This window comes from Strix uralensis, chromosome 1, assembly GCF_047716275.1.
Source record: "Strix uralensis isolate ZFMK-TIS-50842 chromosome 1, bStrUra1, whole genome shotgun sequence".
NCBI lineage: Eukaryota > Metazoa > Chordata > Aves > Strigiformes > Strigidae > Strix > Strix uralensis.
The window spans coordinates 28,123,841-28,145,490 of NC_133972.1; the positions used below are offsets into that span (position 1 = coordinate 28,123,841).

The 21,650-nt window shown below is 35.7% G+C and overlaps 1 protein-coding gene across 1 annotated transcript in view; it reads left to right on the forward strand.

Moving 5' to 3' along the window:
* The window catches only part of NEK10 (NIMA related kinase 10), a 107,064-nt gene that overhangs the window by 80,721 nt on the left and 4,693 nt on the right, over positions 1–21,650 (forward strand). The window contains exons 28-34 of the mRNA XM_074891781.1: positions 131–179; positions 398–435; positions 4,312–4,412; positions 7,454–7,564; positions 9,887–9,995; positions 11,368–11,420; positions 11,500–11,555. Of these exons, the coding sequence (XP_074747882.1) occupies positions 131–179; positions 398–435; positions 4,312–4,412; positions 7,454–7,564; positions 9,887–9,995; positions 11,368–11,420; positions 11,500–11,555 (517 nt within the window). The remainder of the gene's footprint in view (positions 1–130; positions 180–397; positions 436–4,311; positions 4,413–7,453; positions 7,565–9,886; positions 9,996–11,367; positions 11,421–11,499; positions 11,556–21,650) is intronic.

The window sequence follows — 21,650 nt, forward strand, 5'->3', positions numbered from 1 at the left end:
ATGGGGCTTTGAAGTTTGTTTAACACTGCTTTTTAAGTTATTTTGATACCATGTCTGGGAAGTAGAAAATATTAACATGTACGTATATTTTTTTTTTAATGCAGAGATAATATTTATACATCTGTTTCAGGTATAATTAAACGAAGTCTTAGTGCTTCTGAAAGACAATCTCAGATTAGGTAGGTATGATTTCTGATTTTAATATAGGTTATATAATTGATCATTGTTATGATCAATTCCAGTTGGTCATTTCACAGGGGAACAGTTGTGCGATTGCCTTCATGAAACATTTCCTTATTTATCACTGCAACTTCATGTACTGATATTTCCTGTACAGTCATTGATGCCAAACACAATTAAAACTATTTTTTTTTCTTTTAATTTTAAATAATACTAGAGATTATATTGAAGGTCCAGGATCAAGACTGCGACCAGGTAATTTTGTGCTTGCAACAAAATCAAACTTTAACTTAAACCTAATGACTTCCAAGTTTTTAAACCTTATTCTCCTGTTCCATACAGAGTGTCTCCTCTTTTATTTCTTCAGCTTTACTGCCTATTGATCTGGTCTTGAGAGTGCCTCCACTTATATGCAAGGTCCATACTAAGATAATAGTTTGTGACAGGGTGGCAGTCTCATAGTCTTTCAGTTGTAGTTCTTTGCAGTATGAAAAATCATAATATTATCTAATAATTGTATTTTTAAATGTTAGAAAAGGAGATAATTACATTTCAGATACAAATATGTTGTCTGAAATTTCCTTAAGGAATTTTTTAAAAATATGAATTCCAGTAGTAAATCAGCAAGACCTCATTTTTTAATGGTCATTATCCTTGCTAAACTTCTGAATGCAATGGGAATTTCTCCTATGAAAGGAACATTTTGTAGAGCCCTTGTAAATTGTCATGTATTTATACATCGTCACTGATGAAACAAGTTTTCCAGTTGAGATACTTTTTCTGAGCTTAGATCAAAATCTCTCTTCTTGTGGCATATAATATTTTAGAAAATATTTAGAATAATATTTTAGAAAACATATATTTTAGAACATATATTTTACATTTATATATTCTAAATTTAAGCATTATTCTAAATCTATATTATTTATATAATGTATTAATATAAATTTATGTTAGGAAATTTTAGAATATGGATCTAAATTAGCCTCAGAAGTGTAGTTTAGACTGTATTTGAGAGAGATACAGGTCTGCTGGCTGAAGTTCAATACTTGGACTTAAGCTCTTTGCTTAGCTTCTAGGTCTAATACTCCACTTGGAAAGATTATTTTGTTAACTACTATTCTTTAGTGATACGCTAAGTGTTTTATGGTGGCAGTCTGCTGATAAGATTTTATTTAATCTCTGGGTCTGACAGTGTGTATGACTTAAATACACAAGATTTAAAAATCATGAATAACAACTGATTTACCACATAAAAATTCAAAAAACTGATTTAGTTTTGGCTCTATACTCTTTCACAGCAGGCAAAGCATGATAGAGGAGCAACTAGGTAAATAAGAATAAAGCTGTTCTGTTTGGTTTAATTGTTATATTTAAAATCTGAATGATATTTTGTAAATCTGCACAGTTTGTAGAATGTATAATATTTACTTCTGTGTCCTAATTCTATTAGATTACCTAAAGCTTGATCAGCAGTATTTCTCTATTGGTTCTTATGCCTGGAATTAAAATTATTCCATGGAACACAAATAAATGTTGATGTCTTTTTTTGATTCAATAGGTACGTTCATAATGCTCTTTAGTTAACAAAATATAGTCAGCCTTTTAGGTATAATACCCACAAATTGGTACTGAGTTTACTGTGCTTTGTAAATTTTAAGTAACGCTTACTAATTTAGGTAGTCAAGTGAATTTGATTTTGCTTTTTATCAAGCTGCCTTTGTCTAGTATTTTTCAAATATCTCATTGAATACGGCAGGAAAAATATCACACAGATATTTCATATTACTAGCTGGTAAATCAGGCACTTCCACTTTAGAAAAAGAGTGCAGTCTTTTAATCACAAAGCTATTTGTACTACAAGAAAAAATGTACCTACAGCAGGCACGTATATCTGTCTCAAATTCTGGATGACCAAGGCCATATCTGGTTTAATGGCTGTTTGTGTAAGTCCCAAACAGTAGTTCAGTGGGGGAAATAACCTTTCACTTTCTGCTTTTTTTTTCAGTTCTTGATCCCAAGAAATAAGTATTTTCACATAGCTGATATATACATATATATTTTAATCTGATTTTAACACATAGAAGTAAATGAACAGGTTAAAATTGTTGTGTTAAATTAATTTTGCTGAAAGAAAACCATAGCTTCTGTCCATGCGTGACTTCATTTGCAGTGCTTTTGTCTGTGAAAAGTATACATTATGTACATGGATTTGCTTGACAGAGAATGGTAGTCTAGCTTTAGAGGAAGAGGAACAGGTTTACACCTGTTCACTATTTTCATAATATAAGAAAAATTCAGCTTTCTTGCTCCTTGCCTTGATAATAAATTCACACTTATCAAAATAAAATCAACAATAATCTAATAAAAATGATATGAGGAAGCCTAAATGTTTGAAGTACTGTAATATTCTTAATTGTAAAGTAATGTTTTTCCTTTTAATTCCACACTGACTCTGTTCTTTACTTCAAAGTTTATACTACAAAATGTGGTGTCATTGTCATCAGGTATGATGGATGCTTTTTAGCAAAGATCATATTTGGATACCCAATTAAATAGTTAAGCACTAAAATATAAGCATGTGTGTGAACTCCTTGTGAATTTCTGTATGCATATCTATTGTGCTTGTTGTTAGGTAATAGTTAAGGAAATGTTCAAATACAATATGCTTTTAAAAAAAGGGGGGGGGGGTGTTAATATCTGTTTTAGAAGAAAATATTAGAAGCAACTTATAGCAATGTTATTTTCTGAAAGTGCCCCTACTTTTATTGTAGATCTCCAACTTTGGGATCTCTTCTTATAATTAGTCAATGAATATTTTATCTTCTTATCTGTCTAGTGTCCAAATCTACTTGAAATGTTAATACTTAGAGAAATGATATGGAGATCTATTAAGAGACAGAACACTTTTCAAAGCTGATAAAATATTTAATTTCAAAATTTGTTTTCTCTTTTTCATCAGACAGGCCAACTTTGTGTCCCATATAATATGGCAGGGGCGGGGGGGAATAAAATTTTCATTATATATAGTGTATATGTAATGTGCATAGGTCATAATTACATGTGCATGTACATGGGAATTGAATCTGTGTTAATATTTTCTGGTTTACATAACCCTATTTTGTGGTTTGTTTAGCCTCATGCATTTCTCTATCAATATGTAATTAGTTTTGCATTTTAAAGTTTTTAAAACCCACTTTTCCCTTATATTCATGGGTCAACTCTACTATTTTTATGGAATTTACAAGCAAAAGCAATATACAAACTGTAATACAGAGCAATGTCTGTATTCTCTCTTTTGCGGAGAGAAAAATTTTTACGCATTATTCTTTGCTTAGCATTGGTATTCTTTTATCCTAAATATGAAAAATGAACATTAACGTGCTTTATGATGGTGTCATTTTGATCGCAGAGAATGCTGGTAAGAGGTTCTTTCTGCAGTCTCCACCAATATGTCATTTAGGGTGATCTCTGGTGGGGAGGAATTTATGACAAAGAAGAGAAACCACTAATTTTCTGATGCAGAGTAAAGAAGACCCAAGAGATTCATAGCTTCTTGCACATTTTCTTGAGGTTTCTCTCAAAACATGCTCTTGCTAGATGTTGGAAACAAAAAGTAGCTGTGATAAATCACTATAAGCAACATGAAAATGTATTTTAATAAAATTGTTCTCCAAATGGTCCACACCAGACATTTTATTTTAATTCTTAAGATAAAATGAAAATAAATTTCATGACATCAAAATATATAAAAAATAAATATGTGTGTTAATCTGTGTAAAAAAATTCAGTTAAAATAAGAAAATTCTGTTTATCATATCTTTAAATTTCCTTTTGAATAAATGTGGGAAAAATTTTATGATTAGTGAGGTATATCAATACTTCTTTTCTCTTAGAGTAACTTAGAAATGAATTGGAGAAAGGGATTTTCTTTTGAAACCCATTATCAATTACATTGTCTAATCTTTTAAGTTTTTAGATTATTCTTTTTATGTTCCCAACACTATTGGAAAAACAAGTCATGCATTAAAACTTAATATTTACATCTACAGGTTTTAAACAGTGTATGCTATTAATATATTAATATAACAAAATTATCTGTCCTTCTGATTTTATTCTTGTCATCTACAGCATCAGCAGGAATTGCTGTTTCACAAAGGAAGGTGCGTCAGATCAGTGACCCTGTTCAGCAGATTCTTATTCAGCTGCACAAAATTATCTTCATCACTCAAGTATGCATTACTGTTGCTTCTGACATTCTATACTTTTTAGTTATTTGCTGTTGTCAAAATGATGGTACTGCAAAGTGCTGCTAATTTAGTCACTGTTCTTTAAAAACAACAGAACTTGACATTTTTGCAGATGGCAGGATGCTTTAAAAATATATCATTTAAATAAAGAATAACCTTGAATATTAGTTATGTGGAGGATGGCAATAATTGAGTCATATGAAAAAAAATTCATCGGCTCACCTCAGAAAAATGGGTTGTACTGTAAATTATTTTTACAACATTCTGTCATGCCAGCAATATGAATATTTTAAGTGACTTAATATCATATAATGACATGGAGAGTACATAAAATGCTTTCCTCTATAGCAATAATTTCTAAATAACTACTAAGTAATATTTTTTATTATCAATAAATAGTAATAATTTCTTGGGATTTCTAGTGCAATAGTTCAAATCTTGAATATGTTAAATATTTTGAAATGTCAGGTCTTTTTCAAATTTAAGGCTTATTTTAAAATTAAGTTCAAATGTTTCATAGTGAAAGAAAGTTGAAGTTATTTCATGTTAATTCCAAAAGAAAATGGAGCTGATATAAATCTGCATTGAACTCTCAACTAAAAATGTGACAAAACTTTTTCTTCTCCAGAAAGATGGCTGCCATTTGGTTACTTGTAAAATTTGCAGTTATTTAATAAACATATTTTTATTTTCCAAAATGAAGCGTTTATATTTGGAAAGTGATGCTTATCACCTCAGGGGATTTCAGATTGCTGAACCAAATTTGTTTGTTTTTTGTTTAGAACAGAATAGCATAACTGAACTTGCAAGTGTTTTACATGTCTCCTTTTTTTTTTAACTGTCAAGGTTATCAAAGCAGGTAATACAGGAATTAAATTATCAGAGACAAAAAAACCAATTGTTATTTAAAATAATTGGAAATGATCCCATTCTCCTGCTAACAGAAATGAGGCAGTTCAGTCTTTACATGCTATATTAGGAATAAGTCCAAGATACTCATTAGTGAACCTATCCTCTCTGTTGAAGGTTTTCTCAAGTGGCCTACTAATTAATGCAAGTTAACATAATGTGGATGCCAAATAACTGAGAACTAACAGCAACTCAAAGACTCGCTCAGAACTGACCACTGAAGCAGTAGTAACAACTTTGATGCTTTTGGTGTCAGTTGGTTTTGGAATGGGAAAGCAGAGAACCCAATCCATACCTGTGCTTGTTCACTGTGTACTATGTGCTTCTCTTGTACTTGTTTATGTTTTTACAGATCTAAGGTAGAATATTTTTTATAATACATAGCTGTTTTCTGAAACACTGTTGCATATTTCAGCTGACAATTCTAAACTGAAGTTTACAAGGGAGAGTTCTTGCCTGTTAGTTCTTGGCTGCCAGCAGCCTTCCCAATTCAGTTTCCATGGGAACAAGAGTCAGAGTGATCTCTGGAAAACAATGTAAGAGAAAGCTTTTAAAAAAGCATTATGTAAATCCTTGGCCGTTTTTGAGGGTTTTTTAAAACTGATCTGACATCTGATTTCGTTAAAACAAAAGCTAAAATTGAACACTAGTGCCTGAGGCAGCCCCGAATTTCTCAAGCAGTGGACTTGTTCTTTACCACTTTTGATTCAGAATATCCCAATATGCCCATGGTGCATTAACTGCACACAGTTCATTGCAGTGCATGTAGTTTATGGAGTATCTTGCAGGGCTTTCCTAAGGCATTGTTCTTTTTACTTACTTATAGACAAAAGAACATTCAACATCTGACTTAAAGCATTTGTGTAAGGCCTTATCTACATGAAAAGAGAGTAGTATCTATCTGTAAAAAAACCCTGTATGTAACCAGCTGTCTGATGAAGTCTTTTATGCCTAGGATGTAACCTTGATCCCTGGTTTGTCAGAGCAAATCAGGACTCCTGTGAGGCCAATATAGCTGTTCCAGATTTATAGCCATCTAAGAGCAGTAATTTGTTCCAATGGGAAAAAAATCATTATAATGTGTACTGTGGCAGTGTTTGAACATGAATCATTAGCAGTCAGACCTTCCTTGGGTAGTGAAGAAGCTTCCTGAACTCAGCAGAGTGGCACTTTGTGAATTTACATCAATGATGTGCTTATAAAGTGTATACTAAATGGTAGAAAATCGTAGGTTTACAAACACTGTCAGCAGGTATAAGCAACTACACAGAAACAGCATAGGAGATCCTTCCAAAAGGGTAGCACATATTATAGAATTGTCATCAGACTGGGTTGGTGTCACTGCAGTGACCAACAGCTGAAACTTTACATTTACTGTTGGAGCACAAAAACGATTTTAAAATCTCAAAGAGCAAAGACAGACACCTCTTTTGAACTCTCTATTGAAGACTTTAAATCATGATAAAGTATGATTTGTGCTTTTCTTCTGTAAATATAGTTGAAAGATGTGTAGTTTTTCAACCAAAAAATACAGGAGAAAAAGTATACAAAATCAGTTTTGCTTTATGGACAAGTGAAATGTAAATTACCTCCCACAGGAAGCTTCTAGCAAAAGAAGTGTTCTGAATTGTGTTAAGATGTACATAAGGACCTTTAAGAGCCTGTTGAAGCCATTCTACAGACATTGAATGAAGATCTAAGCTTCTTAAATTCCATTAATTTCAGCTGGAGTCACTCATTATAGCCAACATGAAATCTATTCTAATGTTCTATGGGCTTCATCTGTAGAAAAATGTCCCAAATACTGGCACTTTGATCAGGGAGGCAAATCTAGCATTACCTGTGTTAGGCTTGTTATCATGATCTTCACCTTCAAGGCTAGAGGGACTGAGTTATATGGTATGCCAAGCCTAACGGAATGGACAAACTAAGGAGCATTATTATAATATGCCATTAAATCAAATCTTGTACTGTTGTTTATCACCATGCTATCAAATATCAATGTTTCTTTTTGCAGTGTAGCTACTTTTTTTGACAATGGTACTGCTGATTAGGTCATCTTTATGGCAGGTGTAACTGAGCAGTGAAAACATCTGTTTCTTTGTTTCATGTAGCTTCCTCCAGCTTTGCAATGCAACTTGAAAAGGAGAATCATTGAGAGATTCAAGAAGTCCCTCTTCAGTCAGCAGAGCAATCCTTGTAATCTGAAATCAGAAATGAAAAAGGTGTAGTACACCAATTACTATCTGGGGTCGATTGTCTCTTTTTCTCTTTGAATTAAACTATCGGTATTAATATCACAAAATTATAAGTGTAAGATTCTATTTTTAAAAGGAAATATTTAGAATATTCTCTAGCAATCCTTCATTTGGAAAATATGGAGGCTTCTTAAGTAAGCAGTTTCTACAGTTTGGTTTCAAGTTTGTGTCTGATCATTAGAACATTTTTATAAATGGAGAGGACCTGCTAGCTGCTAATATGCAAAACCAGACATTGCCTTCTCAGAGCTCAAAAAGAGAAGAGGAAAGAAAATGCAACTTTTTTGTGTTAAAGGCTGACAGAGATTATGTAAACTCTTAATTTATGTAAGCTCTTCTTAATTTGTTATTACTTTCCCAATGTTATTCATGTTTTGGAATGTATTCCTACTCAAACTATGAATTTTAAGAAAGTGCTATCCTGGAGTGTCTTGACTATAGCATACCTTGTCCTATTGTTGCACAGTGTGGCAGCAACAGTTTAGTGTCATCAGTTTAAAAATACTGAAGATTTGCAAGAATGGCACGACTAAAGAACCATGCCTGCATGTTTTCCAATGACATGCTGGGTGCCCTCCAACAGAGAAAGAGCTAACGACTAGTATCAGAATTTCTGAATGTTCCTTCAAAAATCTCCTGAGAAGACTGTAGTCAGCAGAGGATCTGAAAATTACATCCTTGACATCTGTGTACTGTGGGAGATTGAAGCTAAGATATTTCATTTTTGAACTGATGACAACACAGTTATTAGTTATGTTATTCTATCTAAAATATGATGACAAAGATTTCTTATCACTCACATAATTCCCCTGTGCAACCTAATCTGATTGTCACCTACTTGTACTGAATTGTGGAGTCTTCTAAGTCATTGTTTGCTAGGGAATGGACTGACCCTAAATGCTAAATTCTTCCTGTACTTTTGTAATAATTAATCTGAGATGCTAAATTCTGTGGAAGATGGCCACTTAGTGTTTATATTGGTAGTACATTGAAAGTATTGAAAGACAGTTGAAGATACCTCTCTCTGAGCCATCAGTTTCATGCCAATTTGCTGTCCTGTAAATCAAGCTGGGATTTACATTAAGCAATTCCAGTATTTCGGCCATAACTTTAAATGTAAGGCTATATTTGCTAATTATTTATTGAGTTGATGTTTTCCAGAAAGGATGCCCAAAAATATGGTAAGAAAAAGGAAGTGTTTATTATAAAATTAACCTAATTTTCAAATGCCCAGAAATAAAGGAACCTATTTATTTGTAAATGTTATCAACTGTAAGACTGTGTTAACTTTGAAACGATTGGTTTCAAACATGAAGAAAAGGGAAGAAATACACTATTTAAAAAGTAAATGGTAGTAAATTGAAGATATTTGAAATGCCGAATGCAATTCTGGGCATTTCTACCTTGAAGGAAATAGTTATAGAAACTATTTAATAGAAAGTAACAACAAGAAGCGCAGTTAGAAGGATGGAGAATTGATAAACATCGGTGAATAAACGGTATATATTTTACCAAAATCACCACCATAAATATGTTGGGTAACATGGATATCATCTGGAGGTAATAGGAAGAACCTAAAGAGAGAAAAGAATTAGGTTGAACTTTTCCAGCAAGTGTTGTTATGAGGTTGTGCAATTTCTGCAAATAAAATTTAAAAATCATGGCTTTTTAACGATGATGAATTAGAAAACCTAATTAGAATGAAGGCAAAAAGATTCCTCCACTGATTGGTGGTGGTAGGGTAAAGGTCTTCCAACAACAGATACTCTTCTGTTTCTGTAACTGTAGAAGTGTTAACATGCTGCAGAAATGCATAACTGGAATTTTTTTCCTGCCCACAAAGATATTTTCATGTCAGAGTTGTTACCAGTGGATATTTTCAAAATTAGATGTTTTTCAGTTTAATGTCAGTATCCTTGCTCACATAATCAAGTAGCTGAACTAACTTTCAGGTTTCAGAAGTGCTGGCTTCTTTCTAATGGTGATTATACCATTTGAATATGGACTGACAGTTTCACTTGAAGCCCCAGTTTTGAAAACCAGGGTCATCAGCTGTTTCTCTCCTAGGTTTGAGGGAATACACTTCCCTGTTTATCTTCACGGAAATGTATAGTTTATGACATTTTATTCAGATAGTCTAAAGAACTCAGTGCTTTATACTAAGTGCAGATTGGCAACTTGAAATGTTCAGACAGTGTTTCTGGAGAGAAGAAGGTAGGACGTTCGTAATTGTATTGGGGATTTCAGGTGTCCTTTGCTTTTTTCTATTTTTTTTTTTCCCTTCCCCAGCTGCTGCAAGGTTCTCCTGAATTGATTGAGCCTAACTTCTTCACAACAGATTGGCATGTGGTACTTCTCTCTTCAGGTGGAAATATGTTGCTTCCAGATGATAGAAAAGGTAAAGAAAGCAACAAAACCTCTCTAATGGCATATGTATTTCTAATAAAGGGTATGGTATCAAAGCAGAAGGAATTGCTGCTCTAAGATCTGACTTTAAAGACAGTTATGTTGACTATACTGATTTTCATTATCAGGGTGTTTGTTTGTTTTGTTTAATTCCTGGTAAGATATGTAGTTTATCACTGATGGAACATTCTACTAATTTAAAAGAGTGTATTTTGGAATTACAAAGAAATAGCGAAGATGCAAATAACACATGGTTCATCTATGGAAATCAATAGAAACGTTTGTAACTGAAAATGTCATACTTAGGATTTACCTGTCCTTGCACATGATTTTTAAACAAACTGTGTTTAAACCCTGTATTGTTCTTCTGTCATTTTTGAAACTGTTATGCTGGGATGATTTAATTACCTAGCTCAATCAAACCCTACAGACTTGAGGAGGGAAATGCTACGTCCCATATCACATCTGTAAAGTATATGTAAAGTATATACATATGCACTTTAGAAAATTAATAGTATCAAATATACTTTGGACTAGTGATACTCAGCATGACAAATCATGAACTCCATCTTTAATCAAACCTACCATCACTTGCATCATGGGTGGGGAACCGCAATTCCTAAGTCAGAGACTTGTTTCATCATATGCCTCTCTGCAATGTGCAGAAATGTGCAGCCTGCATTTTGGTATTTGTGCCATTTCAATTCTTCTAAATACAGGAAAAACTATGTTGAAATCCATGGATTAGAGGACATGGTAACATTAAAAACTATGGTGCCAGAAAGAAGGGTGAGAAAATTTGGTTTTGCTGGCTTTTGTGTTGAAACGAACATATTAGTTCCACAGCTTGTTGCAAAACCCCCAAATAATTCTATGTGTCAAGGGTGATATTTGAGTAGGACGTTAGTCCCTAACCATCACTTTAAATATGATCTTTATTTTGTTCTTGAAGACAACAATGCAATTTGTTCAGATGCTCAGTAACTGTAATTTTTGAATCTCTTAACCTGCAAAGAATAGTTTTGTCCTCACAAATTGCAGCTGGCTGTGTGCTCTTTCCACTACATATTGTAAGTGGGAAAGAATAAGAAGGTTGCACTGTGTTCTGTTACATTAAGTATTTAAAATATTTTCCGTCAGTTAGAACTCTTTCATAATGTGATAACGTTGTGTGCCTCAAATGTTCACATCATGCCATAAGATGCCTTCCACCTTTACAGGGGGTCATTGTGGTCAGTGGAATAAGCTGCTGATAATCAAGCATCTCTTTTGTCATTATATTTGTAGTGAAATTGCTAAGAAACTGATGAGGGAGCATAAACCCCAAATTCAGTAGTATAAGATTACTTGCCTTTTACTTTAAGGTATTGTTGGCACTTCTGACATAGCAGAAGGGATGACATATGAACAGTTGCAGGTAAGCTATAAATATACCTATATGTATTAATTTATTACTTTTAATAAAGATAATTTACTGAAATAAATTTATCTTGTAGACTCTAATTGAAGAGGTTCTAGAGGAAAGTGGTTATTACAATTTCTCTTCTAACAGGTGAGTCTGTTCAATTTAAAAAGAAAAAGTTAATCATGATGTGCTAAAACCAAATGTATCATCTGCCTGTTTATGTGATTGCAATCTCACTTTAAACTTAGTGCAATATATGGTTGTTTATATATGGATTCATGGACTGGAAGAAATGTACATGGGACATATTAGCTAATCTAAGCAGGTTTTTTTGGCCACATCTGTTTTCTTCACTCAGATGATAGAGCGGTACGAGTTTGGCAGCAATTTCCTCACATTTTTCCCATATAAAACCACAGCTGAACAAAAGTTTTATTTAAATAGAAGTATATTTTATTATAACAGTCTACCATTACAGGGTTGAAAGGATGAAGCTGACATATTTAGTGAAATATTTGAGTACAACACAACAAGAAGAATAAGTGGTTGCTAGCACAAAAGTGCAGGGGATGAAAAAAAATTTAATGGTCTTTGAAACTAGGCAAACGACTTGTCCTGGAGAAGGTGTATTTTTCCTGCAGGAAACGTTTGAGGAACACAAGAAAGAAAATATTTGAAAAATATTATTATAGTCCACAACATAAGCTTAGCATTTCTCATTCTTTTTACCTGCTAGCCTGTTATTTATCATCTCAGATATTCTTTAGTGCAAAACAAATTCATTACTTCCATCAAGTAAGTCTGTTCCTTGCCTTTGCAGTAATCAACATTTTAAAGCCTGAGAGACTGCAGTTAGGTTTTCAAAAACAAATAAACAAACATAAACCAACCCCCCCAATACAGATAAGAAGTTTTAGGAATTTATAGTTCCTGGTGCCTCAGTGATATTTTTCAGTTATTTATTATCTCTGCAAACTTTTCTGTGTGGATTGACTCTAGCTTGAAAAGTTCTAAATGTTAGTCTGAATATTTTTATAGGCTACTCATTAAATTGGAATTCCAGATTACAAGTGTCTTGCAGCTGCCAGCTGCAAGTATTGAAAAATCATGATTCAGCACTCCCAAAATAAAATAATAATTCACTCTTTAGACCTTCAGGGTATACTTGAATCATGTTTACAAATCACTTTTGCAGCCATGAGGTCTAACAAATTTGTTTATAAGTGTTTTCAAGTATTTTAAATTTGTGTCCTAATCACAAGCTCCCAAGATTTGGTGCTGTAGAAAAATAAAAATCACACAACTTACAAAAAGAAAAAGGCACTCATTTTTAACATCAAGATCTAGCAAGTCTTATTATAAATGTATAAATGTGTTGTGGTTGTATAGTCATTTATCTCACCAACAGGCTGGCAAAAAGCATCTTACTGCAATTAACTGTAATGAAGCAGGTGTATGCTGAATATGGACTTGAGCATTTTACACAAACTACTATAGAAATAAGATATCTGTTAATGGAAATCATAGAACACCTCAAGTTGAAGGGACCAATAAGGATCATCAAGTTCAACTCCCTGCTCCTTGCAGGACTAACTAAAACTAAACCATATGACTAAAAGTGTCGTTCAGATGCTCCTTGAACTCTGACAGTCTTGTCACCGTGACCACTTGCCTGGGGAACCTGTTCCAGTGACTGACCACCCGTGGTCCTGCAGAAGGAAATGGGGAAAAGAGCAAGCAGCACATTTTCACACATACGTAAAGTCTGGAGAAGGCCAGTGGATGCTCAGCATCCTTTTTCACATTGGTGGATGTGCTATGCATTTGATTTTCCCAGGAGCACAGGAAAATTGGAAGTCACATTGTGTTTCCCTCAAGTCATGCAACTTCTTCAGCAGTGCTGAAAACATGTCATTTACAGTCAGTGCTGATTTGTGCTTTGTTCATGGGACTTCTAGCAAATACAAAATTGATTTTGGAGTGGGTGAAAGGAATGGAGTGACATCTCCTTATAGGTGTGAATCTCCTTAGAAGTTTAGAAGTATGTTGTCTAGATTTGTTTTTTTTTTTTTTTTTTTTTTTTCTTCTTGCTTAGAATTGTTAATGTGTTCATGTAACAGCTATTGTAGTCTTTGACCCATTCCACTGCATGTGTCTCACTCTAGCATGTCCTGGCTTTAGCTGAGAGATACAAAATAGCCATACTGCAACCCAGTTGTTGGTCTGTCACCAACAACTTGATTTTTTATTATGCTTTTGAATCCTATTACCTGCTGTGATGCATAATTATGTTTGGTTCCCCTGCACTATTACATTACTTCTTTTCCAGACAAAGTTCTACTCCCAAATAACTATTTTTCCTTCTCTTCCAGAAAATTGACAGACCATGCTTTGGCCTTGGCTGTCAAAAATATGTCTCTATTTCCAGAGGACTTGTCATATTGTCTAAAGTATGCTCTGCTCAATGCCATTCAGAGCTGTCAGAACTTAAGCAAATTTTTTTTTTTTTTGGCTTCTCAGACTGTCTCCAAATAGCCAAACAGTCCAGTTTTGATAACTGTCCAGTACTGAATGATTCATTTGGCTAGCAGACATGCATCATTAGTTTCGCCTCAAACTCTCCTAACTGCTAAGCAAGCTAGAAGGACAAATCAGTCTCCCAAGCTGCACTGCAAGTCATTTATCAGTATCCACCATTATCTATTCCGCCATGCACAATTTGGTCTGTGGCCCTCAGAGCAACATCCTATTGGCCATTCTTGCCTAAAACTGTTTTGAGTCTTGCTCTACTTCCTCTCTTTTATGCAAAGTGAAACATTTCAGAAGCAACAGCAAATTTTCCAGCAGAAACTCACTATATCCCGTAAACTTTCCTGGAACCCCTTCTTAGAAAAGTGTTCACAGAAAAGCTTTAGAAAAAAGTACTAGGAGTAATGAATAACTGCATCTTGTTTGCTTTAGCAGCATATAGGGCAATATACCTATTTTTTTTAAACTTTCTTAGCTTATTTTAAAAACTTTAAGTTTAGTTTGAGTTTTTCAGTTTCTAAGACGGGATGTTGTAATGATGCAGCATGTGTGGGTCTTTCACAGTGGAATCAGAATGATAGTGTTTCTAGCAGGAAACAAATTGCCTTCCCTTCTGCCCATAATAAGTTTCTAGCTCTTTGAATAGAAATGTGAAAAAAAGAATGCCAAAGGCTCAGAAGTCCACAGAAGGCGCATCAGAACCACACAAACTTAATTTGTGAAGTTGCAAATTTTTGAAGATGTTTCTTCATTTTAGGGCCAAATTTCTTCATGATTTCTGACCAAATTGACTTGACAATATCAGTTCCATACGTTGTAAAGCTACAAGGTGAATTCTGGTTTGGAACAAAGAGTTCCGCAGCTACTGTGAAACGACATGGGATGTGTGTGCTATTGCTAAAAGCACTATTAAATGCAGAATAAACAGCTAGATAGCATATAGGATAATAATGAAATCTCCTACCTCATTGTGGAGCACACTTTATAGAGAAAACATTCGGAAAATATTTTTTATTTATTTTCTGGTTTTGCGGGATGTGTGTGCGTTGTCCTTCTTTCCCATTGCTATTGCCCCTTGCTGTGCCCCTCGAAATTCCAGGAATATATGGTGGGAAACCAAACCTTAAGTGAGGCAATGACATGAAAATCATAGTAGGATGAATAAACTGTATAAAGAGTTAAAATGATTCAAGAAACTTGATTGGGTTATGAGAGAAATGTGAATTCTTTAGAAACTGAGACAGCTTCATAAGAAAAATGTCATGCTCTTTTTTTTTTCCATTTTCATTATAATAGTAATTACTATCTCAATACCAGTCATTTCATGGAAATTAATGACCAGCTGAGGATAATGACCCTCAGCTTTATCTTGAATAATCAACTTGTGCCCATTTATCACTAATCTCCTGAAATTACTCAGCACTCCAATTGTATTACTTATACAGAAATTTGGTAAACATGTATAAAAAAGCCCCTGTAATGTTTCAAAATTATTCTATTCACATCCATTGTGCCACTCTTTCTTTTTTTCCTCCTTCTGATTTAATATTATACTGCACAAGAGGCAAGCTCCTTGTTTGTGAGCCTATTTATGAATAGGACAATGAATACTGGTTTGAAACTTTCATCATGCTTTTTCATACTGAAGTAGACATGTCATACCCAAATTGATGCAGAAATCTATTTTTAATAAATTGAATTTAGAGACTTAATCCAAGCAGAAACTCACTTATATGAAAAAAGATTTGTTATAAATAAACAAAAATAGCAATGGTCAGAGACAGGAGTTGTGTTCAGCTGAGTGCTGTAGGTCTGTCATGGTTTAACCCCAGTAGGCAACTCAGCACCACACAGCCACTTGCTTACTCCCCTGCAGTGGGATAGGGGAGACAATCATAAGGGTGAAAGTGAGAAAGCTCGTGGCTTGAGATAAAAACAGTTTAATGGGTAAAGCTGTGTGTGCAAGCAAAGCAAAATAAGGAATTCATTCACGACTTCCCATCAGCAGGCAGATGCTTAGCCATTTCCAGGAAAGCAGAGCTCCATCATGCCTAACAGTTAGTTGGGAAGACAAGTGCCATCACTCCAACCATCTCTGCGCCTGCCCTTCCTCCTTCTTTCCCCCAGCTTTTATTGCCGAGCATGACATCACATGGTATGGAATATCCCTTTGGTCAGTTGGGGTCAGCTGTCCCGGCTGTGTCCCCTCCCAACTTCTTGTGCACCCCCAGATTACTCACTGGCAGGGCAGTGTGAGATGCAAAAAAGGCCTTGATGCTGTATAAGCACTGCTCAGCAATAACTAAAACAATGGTATGTTATCAACACTGTTTTCATCACAAATTCAAAACATAGCACTGTACAAACTACTGTGAAGAAATTTAGCTCTATCCCAGCCAAACCAGTACAAGGTCATATGACCAGCAGTCTGTTTGAGAGAAATGTTGTTTCAACATTAGCTTTATAGGAAAAAAAAATGGTTGCAATGCAAGCAAGAATAGAAGGAAGCAGTCTTCATAATCAAATGCATATATTGATATGTTGACACTTAAAATTTTCATAACTTTGTTCAATTCAATCTTTTCCACTTTTATTGAAGTTTTAGAATTGGAGAAGCAACCATTCATGTAGTTAGAAAAAGCTATTTCATGAAGAGAAAAACTGTCAAGTCTGGCTCTAATAATAGCTATACATTTTTCACTACTCAAAGAATAGCTCAAGGTATTATTCACAGGATAATATAGCTCAGGAATGACAGAAATTCTGAATTTTGCCTGTTTGAGGCAGCCCTCATTTGTATTGGGTCTATGGTCCATGGGTACATCATTCAAAACCAGAAATGCATTAATAGAGCTTTTTCTATCTGCAAATTCTTACCATGTTATCTAGGTATTCTTCAACATTAATGCATCTCTTTAATTGTGTTTTCATGACTAACAGATTTAAATTTGTATTTAGCTTAGTTTTAGCTTTGTTTTTTAATGTTCTAGAACCTACCAAACTAGACAGTAGATGAAAGTACACAGTTCCAATGCTCCTGGAATCTAAAGCGGATTTTTTGACTTAGTGATATCTAGGTCATTTAAGACACTGCTACTTTTTATTCCGTTCTGGCACCTCTCCCTGCTAATGTTGCCTGGTATTTTCTGTTAATTGTTTTCTTCTTCCAAATGGTTGTCCATGCTAATTCTTACTTCTCACAATACAAAAGAAGATTGTTTTGGACAGCAATGTTTATTAGAGTCATACCAACATTCTGTTGATTTGTACTTCTCCCCAAGGAGGTAAAAAAGACTGCCAAAGCTCAGCAGAACTTTTTTTCTTCTAAATATCTGTGCCTGCAAGAGCCTTTGATCTACCCACCTGCAGTTCTGATGGCTATCAGCTGAGGGTCTGTGTGGCACTGTATGCTGCCCTGTTCCCACAGACCAGCATTCACTACATCTTTTGAGTTAGCTGTCCTTCCACTAAGAGGCAGTATTGGCCTACCTTTCCCAAGTCACAGATTCTACAGAAATTAGAAAAAGGAGAAGCAACATGAAAACATGGAGTAGCAATTGATTCTAGCGTGAATTTCATCCAACTCTTAGGATAAGGCAGAGACTAACCCTTGTCACATTGATGAATATGGAGTGTTCCAATGACAATAAAACTTTTGATTAAGAGATGAATGAAAAGACACTTGCTGGATAGAGTTCACCACTGCACACGGTGATAGTCACACTGCACCTTTTCATGGTTGCTAGAGGCATCATTTTTACCATGTTGTTATAGCTGCACCAATATTGGCTGTGCTCAGAAGACACGTGTCAGACTTTAATGGTACAGTGGAGCTCTAGAGAAATAATGACTTATAAACTAGGGAAAATGTATGCCTTACATCCTAGGGTATTAGCAGCCGTTATTTGTCAAAATCATATGTCCAGGTGTGAAAAACTTACTGCTAACTGGATTTTTGGAGAATTGCAGGAATGTTCTGGTCACTTCAGGGATGGCCAGTAATCTAATGACACAGAAAAATAATTTGCATTTTTCTGACATTACAATACCATAACAAAACACTTTTCCTACTTCTGTTAGTAAGTCAGTCTTTTGTTATTTACGCTTTTTTACCTGTGAATCAGAATGATAGGATCTGTAGCAGAAACTTTTTATTGCTCTAGCAGTTAGTCAGCATCAAGACTACTAGATTTGGCTAGTATCAGGACTGCTAGGTATAAAAGACTTGGATGTAGAACCTGACTGCAGTTCATGACTTTGTGTTGTGCAGAATAGCGAAGTGATCCAGAGATCCATCTGGTGCAAGTACCAAAATAACCTGGTCATGTGGTAGGACTGTCATTGGTGCAGAACCTCTCCCCTCACTCAGCTGAAGATTCTCTTTAGCAATGATATATGTGGAAAGGTGAATTTCACCTCTTGTTGGAAAAAATGAAGTAGTACCTGACCTGAATTTTGGCTGACTGATAGGTACAGAGTCATTGATACAGTTCAGTGATGAATACACAAAATTAGATGGTCTCCTGACAGTGGAAATGCCTGAAGTCCACACTGTCTGTAGAAAAAGTGCATGTTTATGAAGCTGTCTGTCAGCATTTGGACTGTGGGAATGACTGTTTTCAACACTAGGCAGATGGCTCTGATCTCTTGCAGAGATCACATGCCCTGAGCTCTCAGACATTCTTATATGAGCTTCCTATCTTTGAGTAGAAGCATCTGTCGTCACAGACTTGTTTGGCTGAGATAAGATGAGTTTGCTCTTGCAGTTCTGAAGCAGGTCTTTCTACCAGTTTGTGAAAAAAAAGATATACTTTGAGACTGACTTTTGTGTGTCTGAGATCTCTGCTTGGCAGAGTTCATGTATAGAGCATAGATAAAGTTTGTCAAATAACATCAAATAAGATGACACCATTCTACTCAAGGTGGTTCAGAAAGCTCGCTGTAATCTGGAATCATTCTTGTGCTAGCAGGCCTGAATCTATACAGCTGCTGTGAACAAAACACTTTGAGTTGAAGTTAAGAGGAATTTTTCTTCTGTTTGAGACTTTAATGGTTTGGTTGAGGTAGGGCAGTTTACCTGAGAAGAATGTAGTATCTTTCTATGCCACAGCAAGATGCTGTTTAAAGGAGGTTTGGGAACTCAGGCTACGTAAAAAACAATCTGAAAGTTTTCAAAGAAGCGGAAGACAAGGTTGGCCTCAGTGTTCGGAAATTAGGGCCATACAAAGATAAATTCTTTTTACCTGTCTCAAGATGTCCTTCATGACTGTGGCTAGGGGAGAAATTGCACATGGTTACAGAGGTAGCTGTTTGGATATAGCAGTGTAAGATACAACAAAAGCTATTCTAGGATGTCAGTTTAGTACTAACAGGCACAGTGTTCTTCTACATAATGTAGTTGTGTTCCTTATTCTTGAAGGCTGCCTTTTTGCTAGCAGAACTTCTGTTTACCGGTAAGGGAAAGTCAGATCTTCATGTTTTTGACATGGTAGACATGACATCTATAAAACTAACTCTTAGGCTTCATCAAAGTATCAGCACCAGTTTTGGAAGTTAATTTGAAACCTTTTACTTAAGAACAATCATCTGAAAATTATGTAAAAAGAAGAAATAACTGTTTGTCTTGCTGAGATTTTGTATCTGTAAAACACCTTGATATCCTGAGTTTTCCATGTTTCCATGGAGTCCTGTAGCTCTAGAAATCTGTGCCATAGAAGGAGCTGAAAGATTTTAGCCTTTACAGCACTGGATGAAGGCATTGAAAGTATAAAGCTTTGCCCTACATTGCTTGGTGGTATTAAAAAAATTATATCAATGTTTTCTTTATTAACTTGTGTGTTAGAGCAAGGATTTAAAATCTGGCCAAGAAGGTACCTTTTTTTGTCACAGATACGACTTGCACCCTTCTCTTAGAAATTCATGCCAATGTAACCAAGTTATAATTTTGAAAAATCACAGTAGGTATATGCTTAACAGTAGCATTAATAGAGCACTGAAATACTGTCAGATCAAGTCTAGACATCAGAACAGAAAGTGAGTCTGTCTGATCATTTTAAGGTAATGCCTGGGCAAAGAACTGATAAGTAGCAACTGATGGGATAGAGGCTAGGAAGTGAGCAGTAGATACATATATCTAATACAGAGCCAAGAACAGCAGAAGACAGAATGTAGGAATCCTGGAGAGCAGGCTGGTGTGGGGAGAAGGAAGAACCACCTGTAGCTGTGACTGACCGGGTGAAGAGAATGGTTTGCAGTAAGGGCAGACGGTAGAAAGGGTAGGCACACAGAACAGGAATCAAGCTCAAAGGCTCTGGCAGAAGGGGATTCTCTGACAGCTGTTGCACTTGAGTGCACACTATTCTTTTTTTATATTGTGAGTAAACTGTGTGTCATCTGGTGCTGGTCCTCACAGAAGTATAGCTACCCGTATCTGCTACAAGCTATTTACTAACCTAAAAGCAGAGCCTGTGCAGTGCAGATAATGGTTTCATTGAAGTGAGTTGGTGATATCACATAATGAAATTTCTGGAGAGGGGTTAGCTTTTGGTGTAAAAATTAGGAAGTAACATACACAAAGCTTTACATTAAATATTCTTAACTTCATTGCAGAGGTGGTGATTCAAGAAAGACATAGTAAGTACTCTTAATATGAATCGTGGTAGATATTTTAGTTATGTGACTATAGCCAACATGGCTTCACCAAGGGCAAATCATGCCTGACTAATCTCAGTGGCCTTCTATGATTGAGCAACTGCATCAGTGGAAAAAGGAAGTACTATGGATGTCATCTACCTGGACTTTGGTACAGTCCTTATGACATTCTTACCTCTAAGTTGGAGAGATACAGGTTTGATGGATGGACTGTTAGATGGATAAGAAATTGGGTGGATGGCCACATCCAAAGAGTTATAGTCAATGGCTCAATGTCCAAGTGGAAACCAGTAATTAGTGGTGTCTCTCACAGGCCTGTACTGGGACCAACACTATATAATATCTTCATCAGTGACACAGATGGAGGGCACCCTCAGGAAGTTTGCTGATGACACCAAGCTGTGTGGTACGGTCAACATGCTGGAGGGAAGGGATGTGCCATCCAGAGGGAGCTTTACAGGCTGGAGAGGTGGGACCGTGCAAACCTCATGAAGTTCCACAAGGCCAAGTGTAAGGTCCTGCACATGGGTCCAGGCAATCCCCAGTATCAATACAGACTGAGGGATGAAGGAATTGAGAGCAGCCCTGTGGAGAAGGACTAGGTGATGCTGGTGGATGAAAAATTGGACATGAACCAGCAATGTCCAGGGAAGTGCTCGCAGCCCAGAAAGCCAACTGAATCCTGGGTGGCATAAAAAGAAGCGTGGCCAGTAGATCAAGGAAGGTGATCTCCCCCTCTACTCCAGTCTCATGAGACCTGATCTAGAGTACTGTGTCCAGCTCTGGCATCCCAGAAACTACAAGAAAGATATGGACCTGTTAGAGTGGGTCCAGAGGAGGGCCACAAAAAAATATCAGAGGGCTGGAACATCTCTGCTAGGAAGAAAGGCTGTGAGAGAGTTGGGGTTGTTCAACTTGGAGAAGAGAGGGCTTGGGGGAGACCTTATTGCAGCCTTCCAGTGCTTAAAGGGGGCTTATAAGAAAGATGAAGAGATATTGTTTTACCAGGGCCTTTAGTGACAGCACAAGGGGCAACAGTTTCAAACTGAAAGAGGGTATATT